Below are 21,749 nucleotides of genomic sequence, written 5' to 3' on the forward strand. Positions count from 1 at the left end.
CATAATCTTTTAACTGGGTAGCTCTAGCTTTACAGTGACATATTAAGCCCTGAAGAAGCTGAATATTTGTCAGGTCAAAATAAAAAGTTGAAACACATAATATTACAGCAGTACAGAGTTTGTGTGAGATTTTATTTTTTTTTTTCTTCCCTAGGAGCCATTTTTGTCATTGAGAGTTTGGATTATGAAAGTTCCCATGAGTACTACTTGACAGTGGAAGCCACAGATGGAGGCACACCTTCATTAAGTGATGTTGTAACAGTGAATATTAATGTCACAGATATCAATGACAATTCTCCAGTGTTTAGCCAAGACACTTACACTGCAGTAATCAGTGAAGATGCTATGCTTGAACAATCAGTTATTACAGTACGTATTGGTTTTTTACCTTCAAATACTCTGTCATGATGATCATGCTTTCAGTCTGGAAGGAATAAATATTGATTTGAAGGTAAACATCAATTAATAGATGTTTGCCACTGACTGAATTGAAAATTTACTTGGAAAAAGTTTCAGAAGTAGGGACTTCACATGCTCTGGGAGAGTAGGTAATATTTTGTGATATGTCTGTGTTCTCCTAATGAGACTATGACATAACTTTTAGAAGAAATTCTGGAAATTAAGTGACGTTGGTATATATTATTGAGATAGCATTTCTCCTGTGAACTGTGAAATTTATTAAACCAAGAGCTCATCTTCAGGATGAGTTTTATCTGAAAGGTGCTAGATTCTATTTCAACCTATTTTAAATGAGACTGTGATGTCCTTAGGTAATGGCAGATGATGCTGATGGACCTTCCAACAACCGCATTCACTACACAATTATAGATGGCAATCAAGGAAATCCTTTTACAATTGATCCCACCAGGGGTGAAATAAAAGTGACTAAGCTTCTAGACAGAGAAAAGGTAAGTTCTTTGTGTTTTTAGGGTAGCTGGGATTAATATACCTGTACATAATTGATGATCACCATTTTCCTACTCTTTTTGTAAATTACCATTTCAAAATTAATATATCTATAATGAAGTACAAGCATCTGTTTATTAACAGCACTTTTGGGAGGAAGAGAAGGGATTAAATATATGAAGGAAATCTTTACTGGGGGTTGTGCTAAAATAATTCTTTCATAAAACAAAATCTGAGTTTGTTACTTTTTTTCTCTTCAGTAAATGTTTTAAATTTTTTTTTATTATTTTTTTAGATTTCAGGATATACCTTGACAGTTCAAGCCTCAGATAATGGAAGCCCACCTAAGCTTAACACAACTACAGTTAACATTGATGTTTCTGATGTAAATGATAATCCTCCAGTGTTCTCAAAAGGAAACTATAGTGTTATCATCCAGGTAAATACAACTGGTGAAGAAGTTAAATCAATAATGTTATTCGACTGTGAATTTATGACTTGAATTTTTCTGTAATTTTAATTATTTAAGGTCACCACTGAGACTGCTTATTAGATAACTGTTGAGGGTTATAAAATTCCTGTTTGCATGTTATGTAGAAACTTACAATATAAGTTCTCAGAATCACAGAATGGGTGAGGTTGGAAGGGGCCACAGAAAGTCATCTGGCCCAATCTCCCTGCTAAAGCAGGGTCATCCTAGAGCACTTGGCACAGGATTGTGTCCAGACAGTTCTTGAATGTTTACAGTGAGGGGGAACTGTATAACCTCTCTGGGGTCTTTTTCAGATTCCTTGTATGTGTACATGTGTATATACATATTATACATTCCATTTGTGCATAGAACAATCTTAGAATCACACAAGGATGTTAAAATACTTAATAATTTTGCTATTTCATTTTAGTCTTAAGCATAATTGCTTAGAAAAAGACCCTTTAGGTACCTGTTACTGTGAAGCTAGTGTTCTGCACCATAGCACATAGGTTAAGCCTTAATTCCCATTGGCCTCCTCTGGGATCAGCAACAGAACATAGAACAAGAGTGGAATTTCATTTGGCTGCATACCAATCCTTTGACTAATTTTACACTGTAGGATGGTAGCAGTAGGCCACATTCTCAAGTGTCTGGCATGTACTTGCCTGATTCAGAAAACTGCTAAAGCAAAGACAGCAGAGTCAGCTTCTATACTTCTTGTCTTCCTAAATCCAATAGGAAATAAATGGAAGTCAACAAAGGAATTGCATTAAGACCTGTGTAGAGTAGTAATGGAAATGAGCTCAATCCCTTGTGTCCTTGTACTGTTTCCTGGCCTGGTACAGTAGATCAGTGAGGATCAGACAATGTTACCTGATGCACTGTGCCATCCTTACATACCACTTGTGTTTTGGGACTAGTGTGCATCATTTGTAAAGGCAGCTTTCTGAAATAGAATAGGGCAAAGGGAATATATACCATATGTACACAGTATACAAGTAAGATGTCCTGAATCTTGCTTAAAAAAAAAACAAACCAACCAAATAAAACAAAAACAAAAAAAAAACCCAAAACCAAATCAACAGATTTGTTTGCGTGCTATCAAATGCATCTTCTTTTCCCCAATTACAGTCTTTCTTGAAATAAATGTTAATTAATGTCTCTTAAACTGCAGACCATGTAGCCAATGTCTATACTATTTTGTCTGTACTATTTCCCTTAATTAAAAAGGAAAAGCTCTTGTTTTATAGTTCATTCATATGAGCCTGCCCTAGTTGAAAGTAGCAGAGAAAATGCTGGAGGAGTTGCCCAAGAATGCTGGTGTGCATTGCCTTATGTATTGGAGATGGATATATTTGGAGACAGTAGAAAATGTGCTTAGCTCTTAGGAAAGTCAAATTACTCTGGATTTTGAACTGTAAATATTTGTATTTTAAAGCAATGGTCTTTGTTTTGCTGAAAGGGAAAAAGCTTCAGCTGATAAAAATCAGGTATCTATGTAAGATACATGATGAGCCAACGTATGTGAAGCGTCTGTGAAACTTCAGACATCCACATGATGCAAACTTGAAGGGATTTAATGATGCAAATTTTAAAACCCAGATTTCATATTTTAGCTGGATGGTGGCTGTAGCAGCCACAGCTGTAGTCAGAACTCTAATTAAGGGACACAAGGGATTAGATGGAGGAGTGTATTTTTCTAGTCCTCCCAACAAAGGCATTCAATTTGACTTAACAGGTGTTTTCTTTAAATTTCATATCTTTGATGACTTAGTAATTAGGCTACAGTAATTGTAATTCAGACCAGAAGTGGAAAATGTAAAGTGTCAAGGCTGAATGACCTCCAAAAATGCAATACAAAGTTTAAAAAACTGCCTTTCTCCTTTTACTGTTTCTGAGTAATATTCTCCAAGGGTAGTAGTTTCCCTGAAGCAATATTGTCATTCTGATTTCTCTTGTACTGACTAACTGCTTTGATGGTAATTTTGGTGGGTTTCTGTTGCAAGGAAGAAATCAGCACCAGACTATATCCTCACGTGTAACAAAACCAATGTGTATTATATATCTATAGGAAAATAAGCCTATTGGATTCAGTGTGCTGCAGCTGGTGGTGACAGACAGGGATTCTTCTCACAATGGCCCTCCTTTTCTCTTCACCATACTCACTGGAAATGAAGAGAGAACTTTTCACATTACCCAGCAGGGAGTTGTGACCACAAGTGCTGCACTGAATCGCAAAGTGAGAGATCACTATTTGCTTCATGTTAAGGTAGGATGCTTTTGTCATGTTCCCCTTACTGTTTTGCATTTTAAGCATTTAATTAACTTTTCCCATTCATGTTTACTCCTCCACTTGTCTTTCTGTTAGGAGATCCTGACATGCCAAGTAGTCATTTGAGGCATGTCCCATGAGGTGACATCTCACAGACAAAACCTGTTGGTTTAAATGCTAATCTACACAGATGCAATGGGAAGTTTAGTTAAGCTCAGTTAGAAGTAAAGTGTAAGTGAAATGTTAATTGAGTGAATGGTCTTGATAAGCCCTTTGCCTTCTGGTTGGAATATTGAAAAAAACAGGAGGGGACAGATCCCTTGTGCCATTCACTATTGACTGCAGAATTCCTCTTGCCACTGTTGTTTTCACCCTTGAAGCTGTGTTCTGGACTAAACTCGCATGATGAAAGCAGGGATTGCACAACATAGCAGTAATGAAAAATTTTCCTGTAGGGCCACATTCTTTTTTCAATGGAAATTGAAAACATATTTTTTTAAGTTTGGACATTTTTTCAGAGCATTGAAACTTGCAGTGCAGTAGTTTGTGATCTTGGGATCCTGCGGTGGAAACCACAGTATAAAACTCAAAAAATGACCCTGAAGTTCTATGGTACATGCTACATTTGCCATTGCTGTGCAAAAAGACCAGACCATGTCCAAGGTTACACTAACCTAGCTAAGTTCTCTCAAATACTTTTTGTAACCTAGTGTGAGAGAAGTTCAAACCAATAATCATATCTAGTCCTTTTAAATTCAGTTATAAATTAAGCAGCTGGGAACAGAGGACTTAAAATTGGTAGGCTAAAAATAGATTACCTTAATTCTTAAATTTCATTTCCAGATTCAGGTTTTTAAAAAAATTCTTACCTTCATTTTCACATGAGGAATTTCTTTCAATCTCCAAATTATTCTTACGCATACTATTGCAGATAATTTATGAGTAAAGATGCACTTTTAGAATTTTAGAGTAATACTGTTTATAACAGTGGGTGCTGAACTGTGTCCACGTTGGGATAATTATGACATATTTACACAAAGTCTGTTTTCTTTGGGAAAAGAAGAAAAAATTCACACAGATACTGTAATTTTCTGTTTGAGTGACTGAAATGTTAGTAACCAGGAGCCATCAGTATAAGGAGAGATATAGTTTAATTTAAGTGTAGTTTAGTTTAGGGTTTAAGAATTGGGATGGAAATGTGTGCAGGTATATCATTCCTCTGTTAGCCATTTTTCCCTCACTAGTGATATGCCAGTTTACCCAAAGTCACCTTTTTGTTTATGGATGTTTTTCCTGTATGTGGAATTACTATAGTGCAAGATTCATATGTTTTACTTTAAATCTGCTCTAAGCAGTAACTAATTTCTATTTAGTTTGCCTTTTAAATGTATTCTTATGAATACATGGTAAAGGCATTTATGTTTGTACTATATAGGCTTTTACACTGACTTTGTCACATTTCATGATTTAGCTTCACCCTTGGCCTTTTCTTATGTGCCTGGCTTTTCTTAAGTGTGAGATGCCTGTCTAACATCTTCCTCTGTGTGGAATCTTACAATTCTTTCATTTCTAAGCCACTTTCTGGTCTCTAGTCTGCAAAAGTGCCTTTTTACTAGGGAATGAATATGGGCTATTTTAATGGCATGCAGGAGCTAAACAAGTATCTTAAAACAAATGTACTCATTTAGAACAAAGACTTCTCAGAGACTGTAAATCATTAAAGCAAACTGTACTAATGTCCCTCTTTTTGTGTGCTGTACTAAGCAATCTCAGTATTTTGGACTTGTCTAATCTGTTGATTTCTGAATTTCTCAACTGGATTATTGAAATGTATCAGTGTCTTTTAATTGCCATTTGTCATTTTACACTTTGCTAGCTTTTTTCAATAGACATATTGCTATTATTTGCTGATATTACATTTCCATGGGTGTGAAGGCATCCAAGACTAAAACTAGCATTTCCCTATCACAAGACTTCAGTTCCAATGATACACACAAAATTATAGGCATGGCTATTGAGGTAAAATATTCTTCCTCTTTTCGCTTAAAATAATACTTTTTAAAGTCTGTAGGAAGACATTTTCTCAGGTTTACTTTATGGTTAATTTCTGCATTTTGATCTTGCAAATCACAGGTTAATGGCTGTGTATGATCTCTTGATACCCATTTTCAGTTTTTACTGACCTTTACTGTTGTGCTTTTCAGTATTGACAGCTTTCACCTTAGTTGCTTTCTGAATGGATTGCTGAGGTAGTGGTGTTTTTAATTTAGAGGCATACTTTCATTTGAAAAAACTCATAACCAAATTAAAACCACTAAAACCACACAAACTTTCCCTGTATGCACTCTACACACCCACTACCTCCAAAAGACTTTACTTTTTGTCATTTTAATAGAAATAACAATATTTTTTTCCCAGTGATCACCTTATATGGGAACACTACTCGTATTTGCTTGTCCTCTTTCCAAAGGAAATAGATTATCCATTAACAAATGTCTCACAGCTTTAGTGTGCAAAATCTTCAGCTGTGAGTCATGCAGTCCTTTGTGCCACACTCCGAAATCTTCAGTTTAAAACCATAGCACATTTTAAAATATCTGCACTATTGAAAGACCATTTGTCCTGGGGCTCTTCTTTCCTGCTTTCCTACATTTGTTATAATTTTGCTTGTGCTTGTTTTGAGCCTTTTCTTGTTTTCCTTGGGCATTTCTTCTGTAGCTAAACTGCCTGCCTTGTCTTGTTCCCAGGCAGAGATCTAGGCAAAACAAAACTTTGCCAACTTGAGCTAAAGCTCTTGTTATTTATTTGGGTAACTGGAGGACAAGTCTCTAGCCATGCCTGTCTTCTGGAGTTACCAGAAATAGATGAAGACATGCATTACCTTTTAAAAATGCCACATTTATGTGCCCATCCACAGATAATATTGTGGCTGGAATTACTCCTCTTTTGGTTAAATTTGTATAAAAAAATCAAAAGCAGCCGCTCTGTATAAATCTTCAAAGTGTACTCTGTAAAATTATTGCAAAATCTTTTAAACAATACAGAATATCTTCTACTTTCTGAGCCTGGTATATCCCCTCTGTGCCTTCACATGTCTCCAATCCTCCTTTAACTATTTCTTCAGTGTCACTTTCAGTAATTGGGAGAGAGTTCTGGGGAAAGGTAGATGGGAAACAGGAGGTGAGAAATAGAAGGGAAAAAGTTAACCCAAGGGAATGGTCTTCATTCATTTTTCCACTCGTTTTTTTACTGTCTTCATAAAACAACAGGGTATCTCTTTGTCCAAACAGGGTGCAGAATAGGTTGTTCAAAAAGGCTTCAAAATTGAATTAGGATGATACAGTTAAATATAGTTAACTAACTGTCTGAAGCAAATAGTACTGCAGGTGCTACAGGAATGTTCTGTAACTCTCTCCATCATACTTGCCTAATCTTATTCATAGTAAAGAGTAATTCTTTCTTATCTCATTACCCCACCTCTTTTTTCACACTCTGTGACCAAAAATCATGAAAGCCAACGTAATTAATTGTAACCTTCTGCATGCTTTTTTTTTTCCTTTTGAAGTACTGTTTGGCACAGTGCATTTTTTTGTCTTCCAGACCACCTTCTAACTGAAGTGAAGCATGTTGTACATTTCTAGTGCATGACTCATTTCAAGTTTGTAATGTTTTTTCCATGCTTGATATAAAAAGCTTCAAGCACCATCTGCTGTCTGAAATCAGCTACTGTGCATTTCCTCTGTATTTGCTATCAGTGTTAATAGCTTCCTGGCATTTTCCGGTAATAGGAAAAACTGCAGGTTTTTAATCTCGGGAGAAGTGAAAATATGTTTGTGTGGGCCTGCTTATATAAGCTTTTTAAATTTTCAGTTTTTTATGTTAGGAATTGTGTTATGAAATTTATGTAAAGCATTTTCCTATAGGTCTTTTTGGTGGGTTTTTTTTTTTTTTTGGTACAAAAATACAGCTCTACTGTATACAGTACAAATATTTACAGTAAAATTTGAGATAAAGCAAAAATGTAAATCTCTCCTCATCTTTCCTTTAGGTTGCAGATAATGGAAAACCACCGTTGTCATCTTTGACTTACATTGATATTAGAGTTATTGAGGAAAGCATTTATTCTCCAGCAATACTGCCTCTGGAAATATTTATCACAGCCTTTGGGGAAGAATATTCAGGTGGTGTCATTGGAAAAATTCACGCAACCGATCAAGATGTTTATGATACCTTGACATACAGTCTGGACCCCAAAATGGAATCCCTGTTCTCTGTTTCCAGTACTGGTGGCAAACTAATAGCACATAAAAGGTTAGATGTAGGACAGTACCTCCTAAATGTGACTGTTACAGATGGAAAATTTACAACTGCAGCTGATATTGCGGTACACATCAGACAAATCACACAAGATATATTAAATCACAGTATTGCAATACGCTTTGCAAACCTGTCCCCTGAAGAATTCATTGGTGATTACTGGCGCAATTTCCAGAGAGCATTAAGAAACATCCTGGGTGTGAGGAGAAATGACATCCAGATTGTTAGTTTGCAGCCTTCTGATCCTCCTTCTAATCTGGATGTCCTCCTGAATGTTGAAAAGTCTGGTAGCTCTCACCACCCAATGAGAATTTTGCTCCACAAGATAAACTCTTCTGTGCCTGACCTAGAGGAGATTTTAGGTGTCAGGATAATTGATGTGTTTCATAAGCTCTGTGCAGGCCTAGATTGTCCTTTGAAATTTTGTGAAGAAAAGGTGACAGTGGATGAGAACATCATGTCAACCCACAGCACGGCCAGGCTGAGTTTCGTCACTCCTCGTCATCACAGAACAGCAGTTTGTCTTTGTAAAGGTAAGAACACAGCAAGGAAAACTGCATCCTTGAAAAGATTGTTCTGGTTCTAAAAAGCAGGAATTCACAGATAGAAGTTTATATTACAGGACAAGATTAGGAATGTTCAGTAACTCTCTCTATAATATTTGCCTAATCTTATTCATAGTAAAAAGCAATTCTTTCTTATCTCATTACCTCATTTCAAGAGTTTACATAATACAAGCTTATGGGAGCAGATACTGTTTTTTTTTTTTTTTATAACTACGCCTTCATTTTCCATTTTATGAAAGAATTTTTTTTGTTGTTGCCTGTCCTATATTGATGGCCAATTTCAGTCTTGTGTGCATAAAAGTAAGTTCCTACAAAGTACTGGAATACTTCCTTGTTTCTGCTTAGAGGACTAGTCCACAGAGGTTTCCAGACTTGTTAGGGAATGAGAGGGTAATGTGGGAAATAAATATTCATTAAAATATATGTATAAAGATTTCGGACAGAAGATTAATTAATCTTTATCTCTGAGGAAAGTAATATTGCTTTGTAAAATCAGGACTTAACTTTGCTAGATGAACTGCACATATGAAGTAAATATTTCAAGCTTGTTCCTTTTCTGTCTCAAATAGAAACGTGCTTTTCTCTGCTTTCCCCAACCTACTCTGTCCGTGTTTAATATCTACATGTTGGGTTTTGTGGTGAATTATTCTAATGGTAAGCCTTAAACTCTACAACATTAGTTTCCCAAATTTACCAGTTGAATTGAGCAATCAAGATAAGGATGTGCATCAGCCACTCTATATGCTGCTTGTTATCACTTCCTTGTCTGATAGTTAGGGATATCATTTGGGGTACTTTCAGCTACTATGCTTAAGAGGCCCTTTTCACAAAATACCATCACCAAAAATGGAAAATAAATAATGGATTTGGTTTTACAGAAGGAAAATGCCCCCTGGTGACCAGTGTATGTGAAGGAAACCCATGTCCTGAAGGTACTGAATGTTTAGGAGATCCAAAGGAAGGAAAATACACCTGTGTTTGCCAAGACAGCAAAGCTGGACAATGTCCCGGTAAGGAATTAACTCTAAAAAACTCTGTGTAAAACTATATTACTTTCCAAACATAACTTTTATTCCAGTCCTATGCTAATACTTTTTATGCTTTTCTGTATTCCTAAGCATCAGGTAGCTCTGCTGTGACATTTACTGGGAGCAGCTATGTGAAATACCGTCTCATGGAAAATGAGAACAAAGAGGAAATGAAGCTGACAATGAGACTTAGAACTTACTCTGCTCATGCAGTTGTTATGTATGCTCGAGGAACAGACTACAGCATCTTAGAGGTATATTAAAATCTTCTAGTGCTTATCTCCTCCTTTCTTCCCACCATCTTCTTACTTTTTTTGTGTCAGATTAAAAGATTGAGTCATAACGTCTCTGTAGAATTGTTATAATTGAAAATCGCCTTAAAGGTAGGGTGTGCTAACACATCCAGGTGACAAACTTGTACAGAATTTTTAAAATGTGTAAACAAACAGAGCTTCCTGAATAATTTCAAAGCTTTCCTGAATATTTTAAATAACTTCAAATTTATTTACTTATAATGCTGAAGTCCCTACAGGAAAAGTTACTTAAAGCACAAGATGAAAGGTATTGAAGTATTGTAATATTTTGACTATGATCTGTGACTGCTTTACCAGAGGAACAAAATCTACAAAGTGTATGGTTCAATTAAAAGAACCATGTAGAATAAATCACAGTTGCGGTGACTGGAAAATGGTGTTATTAAACTGTTTTTTATGAACACCGCCATCATCCTGTCTCTCCAGCAAACTTAAACTTTTATAGGCATCAATATTTTATAATGTTGTAGTGTGCAGACCATTTATTGATGACGTGGCTTTCCTCTGTAGATCCATCATGGAAGACTGCAATATAAATTTGATTGTGGCAGTGGACCCGGGATTGTCTCTGTTCAGAGCACTCAGATAAACGATGGCCAGTGGCATTCCATATCTCTTGAAGTAGATGGAAACTATGCACGGCTTGTTCTGGACAGGGTGCATACTGCATCTGGTACTGCTCCTGGTACACTCAGAACGCTAAACCTGGACAATCATGTGTTTTTTGGTGGTCATATTCGTCAGCAAGGTACAAGACATGGTAGAAGTCCTCAGGTTAGCAATGGTTTCAGAGGCTGTATGGATTCCATCGTACTAAATGGACAAGAGCTGCCCCTAAACAGCAAGCCACGAAACTATGCACACATGGAAGAATCTGTAGATGTCACTCCTGGATGCTTACTGACTGCCACAGATGGCTGTTCAAGCAGCCCCTGTCAGAATGGAGGCATCTGCACTGCACTGTCAAATGGAGGTAAGCTGCTCTTTATTCTTCAGCTTTTCGTTTTCAAAACTACTTTTCAACTTCTCTGCTTTGAAGGACAAAACAACTTTGTTCGTAATTCTTGGTTTCCCAGAGTTGTAGAAGGTCAGTTGTTGAATAGGTAGGAGGGCTCTGTGTACTTTCTAGATTCAAGTCTTTGGGTAGGAAGTAGACAAAGTCCATCTGGCAGAGTGGGGATTTAATCTGCAGTGCTGACATCTGAGGTCCATCCTCTTAACTGCCTACTTTGGAGTCTTTCTTTAAAAATTCTGAAATCATTGGGACATCTTGTGTTTTGTGAGAGAAATTGAATAATCCTTCAGTCGTGTTTAAGGAATCTCTTACTGTTATACTTTGCCTCATCTTTTGATAAAAGCATTTCTATTTTTCCCATCCTTTCTTTCTTGTAACACATTATTGAGTAGGGAGGAATTTATCTTAAATCTGTAGTTGGGCAGGGAGGATTTTATCTCAAATCCAGTAAAGCCGTGTGCATCTTTCAAAAAGACTGTATTTGATTTTTCAGGTTACTACTGCAAGTGTGCACCTTTGTTTATGGGAACTCACTGCGATGTAAGTGTCAACCCATGTGCTTCCAACCCCTGCCTTTATGGTGGGACTTGCATCCCAGTCAGTGATGATTTTATCTGCCAGTGCCGAGGACAATACACAGGTCAAAGGTATGTTTGTGTGGTTCATTGTGTCAATGACCCCTGTAGAAAACTGGAGATAAATGTGACACTTTTTCTGTTTCCATTTTTATCTGTTTCCTACTTATAGCTCAGACTTTGAGACACACTGGAGCTGGCTGAAGTTAACAAAAGCCCTATGTTGCAGCTCTGAATACCACCTTATAAACTGACTTGCAGTAAGGTAATCTTCAGCTGTTTTTGTTTGTTTTGCCATTGCAGATGCCAGCTGGGTCCATATTGCAAAGACAATCCTTGCAAAAACAGTGGCAAGTGTATTGACAGTTTGGATGGACCTGTTTGTGAGTGTGAAGCAGGCTTTCGTGGAGAGAGGTAGGTAGCATTCCACATACATTGAATTTTAGTAGTATGATTAACAGATTAACAGTTCAAACTGGTTGAAATCTGGGATGTTGATAAAATAGCTAAATGGATGTTAGCATGCAGTACCTTATAATAAATATATCTAAAATTGTTGAGAACAAGGTTGCAACAAAGACTACTGATGCAAACTAAACATCACTGCTGTGCTCTGTTTCTGATAGGTGCCTGACTGATGTCGATGAGTGTGTAGAAAACCCGTGTCTCAATGGTGCCCTTTGTGAGAATACCTATGGTTCTTATCACTGCAACTGCAGTCATGGATTTGGAGGCAAACACTGCACAGACATTGTTCTTAATAAATACGTTTCAACATCTTGGAACATCAGCTTAGCTGAAGTGATTGGGATTATTGTTTTCATCGCAGGAATCTTCTTGTTAGTTGTGATTTTTGTTGTGTGCCGCAAAGTGGTTAGTAGAAAGAAGAAGCACCAGCCAGAACCTGAAGACAAGCAGCTGGGAGCTACGACAGCCTTCTTGCAAAGACCATGTTTTGATGCAAAATTGAATAAGAACATCTATTCTGACATCCCGCCACAGGTTCCTGTTCGTCCCATTTCGTACACTCCAAGCATTCCAAGCGATTCCAGGAACAATCTTGACAGGAATTCTTTTGAAGGGTCTGCTATCCCTGAGCACCCCGAGTTCAGTACTTTTAACCCAGATTCTGTGCATGGTCACCGGAAAGCTGTAGCTGTTTGCAGTGTTGCACCAAATTTGCCACCTCCACCTCCCTCCAACTCGCCTTCGGACAGTGATTCAATACAGAAACCCAGCTGGGATTTTGACTATGACAGTAAGAGATGTTCTTATTTTTTATTTTCCTGTTAAATGTGTGTGCTGGTACTATTTTAATATGAGTGCAAAGTCTCTGTTTATACCTTTTAGAGTACAAAAGGCATTTGACTTTACTGAGTTTTGTCTCTGATCAGCCTTCATGCTCTACTAAGTTTTGTAAAAATGTGCAGATCTCAACTTTAAATTGTTTTGATTCTTTAATCTGGAATCTATTCATTGTCTCACTTGAAACTTTTTCTTTCAGCTAAAGTAGTAGATCTTGACCCCTGCCTTTCTAAGAAGCCTCTGGATGAAAAGAACTCCCATCCTTACAGTGCTAGAGAAAGCATGTCTGAGGTCCAGTCTCTCAGCTCCTTCCAGTCTGAATCATGTGATGACAATGGTATGTGAAATTCAATCGTTCTGTACCACTGCTGATGTTCATTTGTTCTGTCTTTGCATCTGTATCTCTTAGTAACAATAGGATTTACATTTATTGAATATATATTAATATAGCTTATTTAATATATATTTGTATTTACTTATGTTAATACCCAGATCTGTTAATTTTTAAAAATATTTTACCTATCTCTACACCAACTGTTAATTACTTTACCCTAAAATTATATGTGATCATTCTGCTGTTAGAGTATTACAGTGAAAATGCAGCTCAAGTTGTGCTTAAAACTTATTAGAATTTGGTAAACTGTCCTAGGTTATCCTTAGTTATCACCTTATGCAAGAATACAGTTTAAAGAATACAGTTTAAAGAATACAGTTTAAAGAATACAGTTTAAAAAATGGCCTCTGCACAAATATAACTTCCACTTTGCTGTTCAGCTCTCGGTAAAAAGCTTTCTGGTGTTACAGTTTCATTTGTTTCCTTCTCTTTTTCTTGCTGCGACCTCAGCTCCCATATGGATCAGATCAGTTCTGAGTGAGAGCAGAGTTTAAGGGATTGCTTGTAAGTTTGATTACTTTAGTAATGAAGGAAACCACACAAAAAGGAATTTTGTTGTAATAGAACAGTATGTTTGGCTTTCACCATGACTGAAATGAATTCATAAAAACATTTCATACATTGGAAAAAAGCCAATATAAAAATATAAATATTTTGATCACACCTCAAGTCCATCAAAATATAATCAATGGATGTCTTTTCCATTGTGATGACAGATGCTTTTATAGTTTATATGAATGCATCTATGTATTCAGAAACATGTCATACTGACTGGACAAAGCCACAGTTGTGTCCTAACTTAATTTGCTAAGTTAAGGTGTGCTTTGATTCTTTATTCCATTTTCTGCTTTTGTCTCTGCCTGGTAAAAAAGAACTTGCAATTCTTTTAGCTTAGGAATAAAGAACATTCTGCTTCTTAATGAAGTAGAGTGATTTGTTATTAACAGCATGAAAAAACCTATCTGTTTTAATGATTGGTGAAAGTAAAATGGTATGCTTCATTTTATCAGTAGACCTGATACCAACTTCCAGCTTTTTTTCCTGTGGTTTTAAGTGTTGTGTTGTACATGTTGTTCTCTCCTCCTCACTGTCTCATATGTTTAGTATATTCTTTTTCCCATTTCCTGTCATGTATTTATTACTCATTAATACATCATTTTAAGAGAAATAGCTGTAGCATCTGCAGATACTATTCCTTCCTTCCATTTTGGTAGATGCAGAATTTATTAGCTTGATATTTAATCCCTGAGCTGTGCAAAATAGTTGCATGTGCTTACTTCATTTTACCATATAAGAATAAATCTTTCTCCATTCCAAAACTATCTTGAGGGAAAGGGAAAACATAAAAAATACATTCATTTAAGTTTAGGGTTTTTTAAAAACGCATGTAACAGCCTGACTTTGGTTTCCCTACTGTGATATCTCTACTTCATAAAAGACTTAAGTAGATGAGTAACTGAAATTTTCAGTAGGTATTTTTCATATTTGATGCTTTTTGTTCATTTCAGGGAAAATTTCTTTTCCATATCTTTCATTGGTAGGGAGGAAACATAGTTTACATTTTTAAAGGAGAAGTCTAATGCAATAATCCGTAATTCACCCAACACAAGCCTTTAGAAAAGTGTAGTTTGTTGCTATGTAGATAAAGTATTATGCAAATGAATATATTTAGGCAACATTTCAGAAATTCTAACACAAATAGCCTTGTGCTCATGCAAAATGTGCTTCACTAGAACAAGTACTAGTATTCTGTATGTTTAGGAAGAATAAAATTGAGCTTTAGATACGTGTTTGATGTATTACATGCAACTACTCTCTAGACTGAGAGTAAATGTGTATGTATAGCAATAATCTTGCTGTATAAAATAGTAACAAACTGAAGTTTCACAGTGTTGATGGGGTTTTTTATGTGTATCTGTGTGCTGTTTAAAGTGATACTAACTATAGGTTTGTTTTAATTTGCTCCTTTTATACCTTTTACAAGCTTCCATAGTGACTGTAATACACCTTGTCAATGCTGTTGTTGACTCGGTGGAAAAAGAAGGTATATACATATTTTCATATTTATTTACTGCTTTGGCAGCATAATGCACGTTTGTCTTCTTGCATTGTCTTCTAGTTACGTAGTCCTAGCCAGATGTGAATTATAAAATATGATTTATTTAGACATTCTGATAAGTTACAGCAAAAAATATATTTATATATTGTATATCTGTTAATATTTTCTTGCCTATGCTGTAGATGCCTTGTGAACAGGTTTCAAAGTGTGTTTTCTTGGGAAAAAAGGGATTGACATAAAAAGATCTTGGTGCTCACTCTCTCTGAAAGTATTCATACTAAAGCTGGCAGCAGAATTGAGACAACATCAAAGGCAAATACATGCAGCACTGTAGATGAAACAGCAGCAGCCTCTGCTTCCTTTTCTTCTCCCACCCACACCTGTTGATACCTTGTCCAGCTGACCAGAATCAGAATGGTCTAGTGTCAGTACTCACTTCCTTGGTCTTCAGATCAATCTGTCTCTTAAACTGAAAAAAATCATTTTTTTGTCTGTAGCTGAGATATAGCCATACACATGCTCCTCAATTTATCCTCCTCAGTTTAAGGAGTTTGTTACTATGCAGCCTTACAACAGTAGCTAAAATGTATGTTTGGGTATATGTATGCACACATATATTTGTGTGTGTGTGTGTGTCTAGTAGGTATTTGGAAGTTAGAAAGGGGCAGGGTAGGCATTTTCAATGGTATTTTATTTCATTTCTCTAACATTTGAAAACTAACCACTCTGGGAAACTCAAACTCTTTGCAAAACAATAGTAGTAATAGAAGTGCCAATGAGTCTATACAAATGTTAACTATTGTTTTACTTGACTAAATAGTACTTTAAGTTCCAGTAAAAGGCAAGTGATTCACTCCATGACCATGAGTTCACAGAGGTTTTTTCTGAAATAACATCCAATCTGTGCTTCCTATTTCTAGATACAGACTACAAAACTAATGTTTTCTATACTAAGTCCTACTTAAAATGAAGCCATTGTAAGAACATAAAATCTATTTTAGTAGCTGAAGTTTCACTTTGGTTTGTTATCTGAAGTACCCTTTTTAATTTATACAGATACAAAAGAAAGTAGACAAATGCAAGGACTTCCAATTACTTTAGGGTATTTCATTAATGAGGGTGCCATTTCATTAATGTGTACCTATAGACAATAGTCCTCAGTGCAGAAAAACAGCAATGGACAGTACTTGGGAATGGGAGAATTACAGGAGTAAAAGAGGCCAAATCTACCAGGGGAAATATTTAACAACTGATTCAGATTTTCTCTAAGATTTTAATTGGTGGAATCTAAAAATTATAGATGTAGTTCTCAAGTCAAAGATAAAAGTATGGTTTGGTGTTTTAGTATCACTTTAAGATAAATACAAACATGCACTGCAGTCATAGGGAAATTAAATATGTGCTACACAGCTGCTTCTTAACATTTGGAAGTTTCTGCTCTTAATAAGCATTTCTTCTTTCAAAGCATCTTAGGTAAAGAGTTCTGCTCATTGTAGGACAGTTTTAGGCCTGTATTCTCTGCACTGCTTCTCGGGTTGTAGCTTGGTGGAAATCAGAGAAGCTGGGTGCAAGAGAAGATATAGCTTCAATCTAGCAGATTGTCACATAAAGATGGGCACATCTGGTTCTAGTTTGTGTTTCTGTCATTTATGTTAAAGGCCCTTTGCCTCAGAAGAAGAGGAAAACCAAGATCTCTCCATTCCTTGGTAAAAGTGCTCTAAATTCTAAAGCCTGGTTGGCTTTTGTTTTGAAACCAATTTCCCAGGAAATACAAACAATGTTATCTTCTAAGCAGACTAGTGATCAGAACCATCCCCTGGAGTTGAGACCAGGGATATTTTAAAAGTCTCAGAGCTCAGACTGACATCTCCATTAGTCTGAACAGTATTTTTCTTCTCTGGGCTAGGCAAGCTTAGAAACCGGAAATTTCTTCCAAAGAGTCAGCCTCTGTCCCTTCAGTCTTCCAGCAGATGAAAGTGTGAATTCTTAGAAGATTCTGCTGTTAGGATAGGCATCATTCATCCTTAGAGACTTTAATAGGGAATATAAATTCCTGAAGGCAGAAAGGTTTAATATTTGTCAGATAACACAGGGCAGTTCTCTGCTGAGCATGACTTGTTGGAATTGCTGTACAAAGGGAGGCAGGTTTCCCAGTGCTTTATGTATGGAAGCCAGACACTAAAGGAAGAGATACCTTGATACTTGAGAAACACTTCAAAGTGTGAGTACCAATAGATGGAGCCCTGTATCAAAACACAAGGGTAGATTTAAGGAAAGAAGAAAATTAAGTCCTGTTACTCTGTGTAGCAGAAGTCCTGAATATACTGATAGAAGGATTTCAGTAAACTCCAGACTGCAGGTTTTACCACAAGACAGCTGTTTCCTAGATGGGCTGTACATTAATTCAGTAGCTATATTAACAAGTTTTGACAAATAAGAAGCCTGGAAGAATTTTTTTAAAAATACTTCTGTATTGCTAATTAAACTAGACAAAAGCAGTGTGAATGTCGTAGTGACTAGTCATTGTTTGTCTGCATATTGGTTCTGCTATTTGATTCCTAACTACAGATGTTTTCTCCTTTTTCTTCTTATTCTGCCACCTAAAGAATCTTTTGCTGTTCCTGACCTCAGCAATTCAAGAGGTGACTTGTGCATGCAGTTCAATGATGTTCACAAAAATATTTCTGTTAATATTTGGTTTTAACACAGACTTACTATCAGTTGCTTGCTGTGCATTTGTCTGCAGTGATTTTTCTTTACTAGATTTGCACTATATTATGACAGTATATTTTTTAATTGGTGTTTAATTGGTGATGAGAGAAATTATTCGTTTTTAGATAGTTTAGGCTTCCATATAGTTTCCACCAGACAATACAAACTTATTCAACAGGAGTTGGCAAGAGAGGATCAAGTCCAGTCATTTTTGCATGATTAAGCTTGATTTTCCTGTTTTGTTCTTGTAGTTGAATGTGGAATGTATTTACTAATAACAAAAATTTTTTTATCAGAGGTGTTCCTGTACAGCTTAACAGCATTTTGTGAAACTAACTCTATAATTTGCTTGAGCAGCAGAGTCACTTTAAATGGTCTGAACACTTTACCAAATAGAAATTGCTTCTTTTATGTAAGAAAGTTGTGGGTTATATATGCTAAACATCTTCTTAAGAAAAAATGGGCCTTTGTTATCACTCTAACTAATTACTCAGCAACAATTAAGTATTTAGCTGCACCAGGTATTGATTCTGTGCTATCCAGGGAACAACTATGTATTGTGACAGCACATTCCGTAGGTGACTACAGCTCTTCCCATGTTAGGTGTGATGTCTGAGAAAATGGAAAAGTTCAAGTGTGAATGATGCACTCTCTCATGCATGGCATAAAGTTGTGTGGAATGTCTTTTGTGCAACCAGGGCAAACTGCTGATTAACAAATAGTGTCCTAATCACAGTGATTGCATTGTCTTAATACATGTGTTGGTTTTTCAGTTCAGACTGATTTGAATACAGGATAGTAATACTTTTTTCCTTTTTTTAATGAACTTTTCAGGTTATCACTGGGATACTTCAGATTGGATGCCAAGTGTTCAGTTGCCAGGTATCCAAGAGTATCCGAATTATGAAGTGGTTGAGGAATCAGCTCCCCTCTACACAGATCCAAATGCCATTGATACAGACTATTACCCTGGTGGTTATGACATAGAGAGTGATTTTCCACCTCCACCTGATGACTTCCCTGCACCTGATGAGCTTCCACCGTTACCACCCGAATACAGCGACCAGTTTGAGTCAATACAGCCACCCAGAGACATGCCAGCCGTAGGTAGCTTGGGTTCTTCTGCAAGGAGCAGGCAGAGGTTTAACCTGAACCAGTACCTTCCCCATCACTACCCTGCAGACATGTCAGAACCTCAGAGCGCACCCGGCGGCGGCGGCAGCTACAGGGAGCCGTACGCTCCCTACTCGCTGGGCTTCAGCCAGGACTTTGAAGCACCCCCTGTAGACAGCATGTCCATGTCTGTGTACGCTTCCACAGCCTCCTGCTCGGATGTGTCGGCATGCTGTGAGATGGAGTCTGAAGTCATGATGAGTGACTACGAGAGTGGAGACGATGGTCACTTCGAGGATGTGAAAATTCCTCCACTGGATTCCCAGCAGCATACAGAAGTCTGACACACTCAACAAAAGTGCCTGGACTCTAAGAAACTTTATCAAATCTAGAACAATTTTCATTTTTTCTTTTTTCTTTTTTTTTTCTTTTCCAGCAATGGTGAATGCTTTTGTTTCAGTGAGCTAAACTGGCATGGCAGCATTGGATCATGCAGTTCATTTCACTCAATGAACCTTTTTCCATTTCCTGACCTACTCTTTTTGGAAACTTCCAAGATTTCCATTGGTTGTGCCATTTCTGAGCATCCTTTATGTATTTACATTGTTCTATGTTTAAAAAAAAAAAATCACATACCACTTTTCCATGTTAGCATGATGCATATATTTATATAGTTCTAATGCAATTAATTTTCTCCTACTTTTTGTAAATTTTATGTACAGTTTTGATTTTAATAGTTTTAACTAGATTTTGTAGATATTTTGTGAATTTGTTTTCCACTGAAGCTAGTGGTGTTAGTGTGCCATTAAAAATGAGCACCCTGACTTATTATAATCAGGGCATCACTGGATGTATTCCCCTGAAAACGAAGGTTTGACATTTCATTGTAAAACATTAAACATATTGACACAATTTCAATTGTACATACATTAGGTCTGATATTTTTCTGGGTCAGCTATATGGAAATGTCTTAAATGGGTTGCTGTATTTTAGAACTGTAAACATTTTTTTCCCTTCTTGGAAAGTGTGTTGGGGACCCTCTACATACCAGTTTAGAACCAAAACCACCATGACACAGTTTTTATAGTGTCTGTATATTTGTGATCCAATGGTCTTGTAAAGGTTTTTACTGAAAATTACCATTAGCCAGTCTTTCTTACTGACAATAAATTATTAATAAAATACTTTAGCTTTGCTCTGTGTATCTCTATTATATAATATACCATTGACAAAGCATTCAGTGCAGCATTTTTTAAGTCTGTATATGTTTTGTACTGTATTAAGTTACTTGCTCCAAGCAACTCGTTTTCCTCTCCTCCAAAATCAGCCTGCAGCTGTGTTAGAGATGCTCACAAGATGGCAGTGTGTGTCTGCTTAATGGTGTTTTTAAAAGTAATCGGGCCAGTCTGAATAAAGATTGATGGGTATCAAACTGCAGTAGCCTTTTCGGTAGTTTGCATTTTTCTTTAAACATATAATATCAGCTATGTAAATTCCTGATTTTTTTATTTTTTTCCTCAAGTCACAAAACTGTACCAAAAAAAATCATCAGGATCTTTAAAGCAGTTTCTCCCTTCCTTTATCACTGAACTTTCATGACTAGTTACCCCTTGATTGTGCACCTTCATGCTGAAATGGCCATGCCATTGTCTTTCTGCTAAATAATTGGTCGTTTCCTGCAGTGATATTTCAATTGCAATTTCTTACATGAAGTTTTCACTAGAATTTTACCTTCAAGAAGTAAAGGTGGAATGCAGTTTTCCTGTTTATTACCCAGCTGCTTTTCTGACTAGAGAAGAACAAAGCCTGTAGCAGAGTTCTCTAGCATAAATTTGGCCTGATGGTAAGCTAAAGGAATAATGTAACTGTCTTCTGCCTCTTGCTTGAGGGATGCTTTTTAAGTTCAGAACAGATTTCCTGGCACATTAGTGAATTTTTAATATAGCCTGGAATTCTTTCAGCTCCACCTCCATTTTGTTCCTACCGTCATAAAGTTCTGTAGCCTAGAAATATACAATATTAGATTCTCTCTGTCATGAGAGCTGAGCCTCAGCCTTCTACCATCTAGGGGAGCAGGGTACTGTATTTGGAGTGCTATTTATATACAAAATGGAACAACTCCCAGCTTGGCAGCTGTATAATGGAAATTGGGTAGATTACAGGACACATCCAGGCACTGACATTCCTGTGTTAACTTGCCCATATGCAGGTTAAGAATCTCATGACTTAAGTAAAAAGACTAAACCATCAATAGGTTTAAACCCACAGTCTGGCTGTGCAGCCTTTTGTACATCAGACTCCTAGAATTTTATTAATTAGTAGCTTTAGAAGAATCTTACAGAACTGTGAGCAGAGGGTGTCACACACTGTAGTACCTCACATCACTGCTTAAGGCTCATCTTGAGTGAGGAAGTTGAAGCTTAGTGGAAGTTCTGCTCAAGATTCCTTAATATCTGCTACTCAGTAGGAACGAGTCTCAGGAGTCAGCAAGAGGAAGACACTGCACAAATTTTTATCATTTCTCAGTTGATAAGGATTCCCAGAAAAGATGAAAACCTGCCTTGCAAGGGCATTTTCTAAAGTTATTCATTTGCAGAAGAAAGGCCTGAAGACAGATTTTTAAAATGGAGAGGTGTTGTAAAGGACAGGAATATCAACACTTAAATATACACTGATATGTAGTACTGTGAACTGAAGGCTA

At 36.6% G+C, this 21,749-nt stretch overlaps 1 protein-coding gene across 4 annotated transcripts in view; it reads left to right on the top strand.

The window, feature by feature from the left end:
- The window catches only part of FAT1 (FAT atypical cadherin 1), a 103,238-nt gene extending 82,753 nt beyond the window's left edge, over positions 1 to 20,485 (top strand). For 2 of the 4 annotated variants that reach the window (XM_079305585.1, XM_079305586.1), the window contains exons 15-29: positions 155 to 369; positions 771 to 908; positions 1,202 to 1,345; positions 3,450 to 3,647; positions 7,699 to 8,500; positions 9,412 to 9,543; positions 9,652 to 9,815; positions 10,386 to 10,848; positions 11,384 to 11,537; positions 11,769 to 11,879; positions 12,092 to 12,723; positions 12,970 to 13,107; positions 15,149 to 15,208; positions 17,830 to 17,865; positions 18,770 to 20,485. In XM_079305585.1, coding sequence (XP_079161711.1) covers positions 155 to 369; positions 771 to 908; positions 1,202 to 1,345; positions 3,450 to 3,647; positions 7,699 to 8,500; positions 9,412 to 9,543; positions 9,652 to 9,815; positions 10,386 to 10,848; positions 11,384 to 11,537; positions 11,769 to 11,879; positions 12,092 to 12,723; positions 12,970 to 13,107; positions 15,149 to 15,208; positions 17,830 to 17,865; positions 18,770 to 19,392 — 4,010 coding nt within the window. In that variant the 3' untranslated portion in view covers positions 19,393 to 20,485. The remainder of the gene's footprint in view (positions 1 to 154; positions 370 to 770; positions 909 to 1,201; positions 1,346 to 3,449; positions 3,648 to 7,698; positions 8,501 to 9,411; positions 9,544 to 9,651; positions 9,816 to 10,385; positions 10,849 to 11,383; positions 11,538 to 11,768; positions 11,880 to 12,091; positions 12,724 to 12,969; positions 13,108 to 15,148; positions 15,209 to 17,829; positions 17,866 to 18,769) is intronic. The other 2 variants (XM_079305587.1, XM_079305584.1) reach the window with 2 other exon arrangements.
- Positions 20,486 to 21,749: the final 1,264 nt, after the last annotated feature.

This window comes from Erithacus rubecula (genome assembly GCF_903797595.1).
Source record: "Erithacus rubecula genome assembly, chromosome: 5".
Lineage (NCBI taxonomy): Eukaryota > Metazoa > Chordata > Aves > Passeriformes > Muscicapidae > Erithacus > Erithacus rubecula.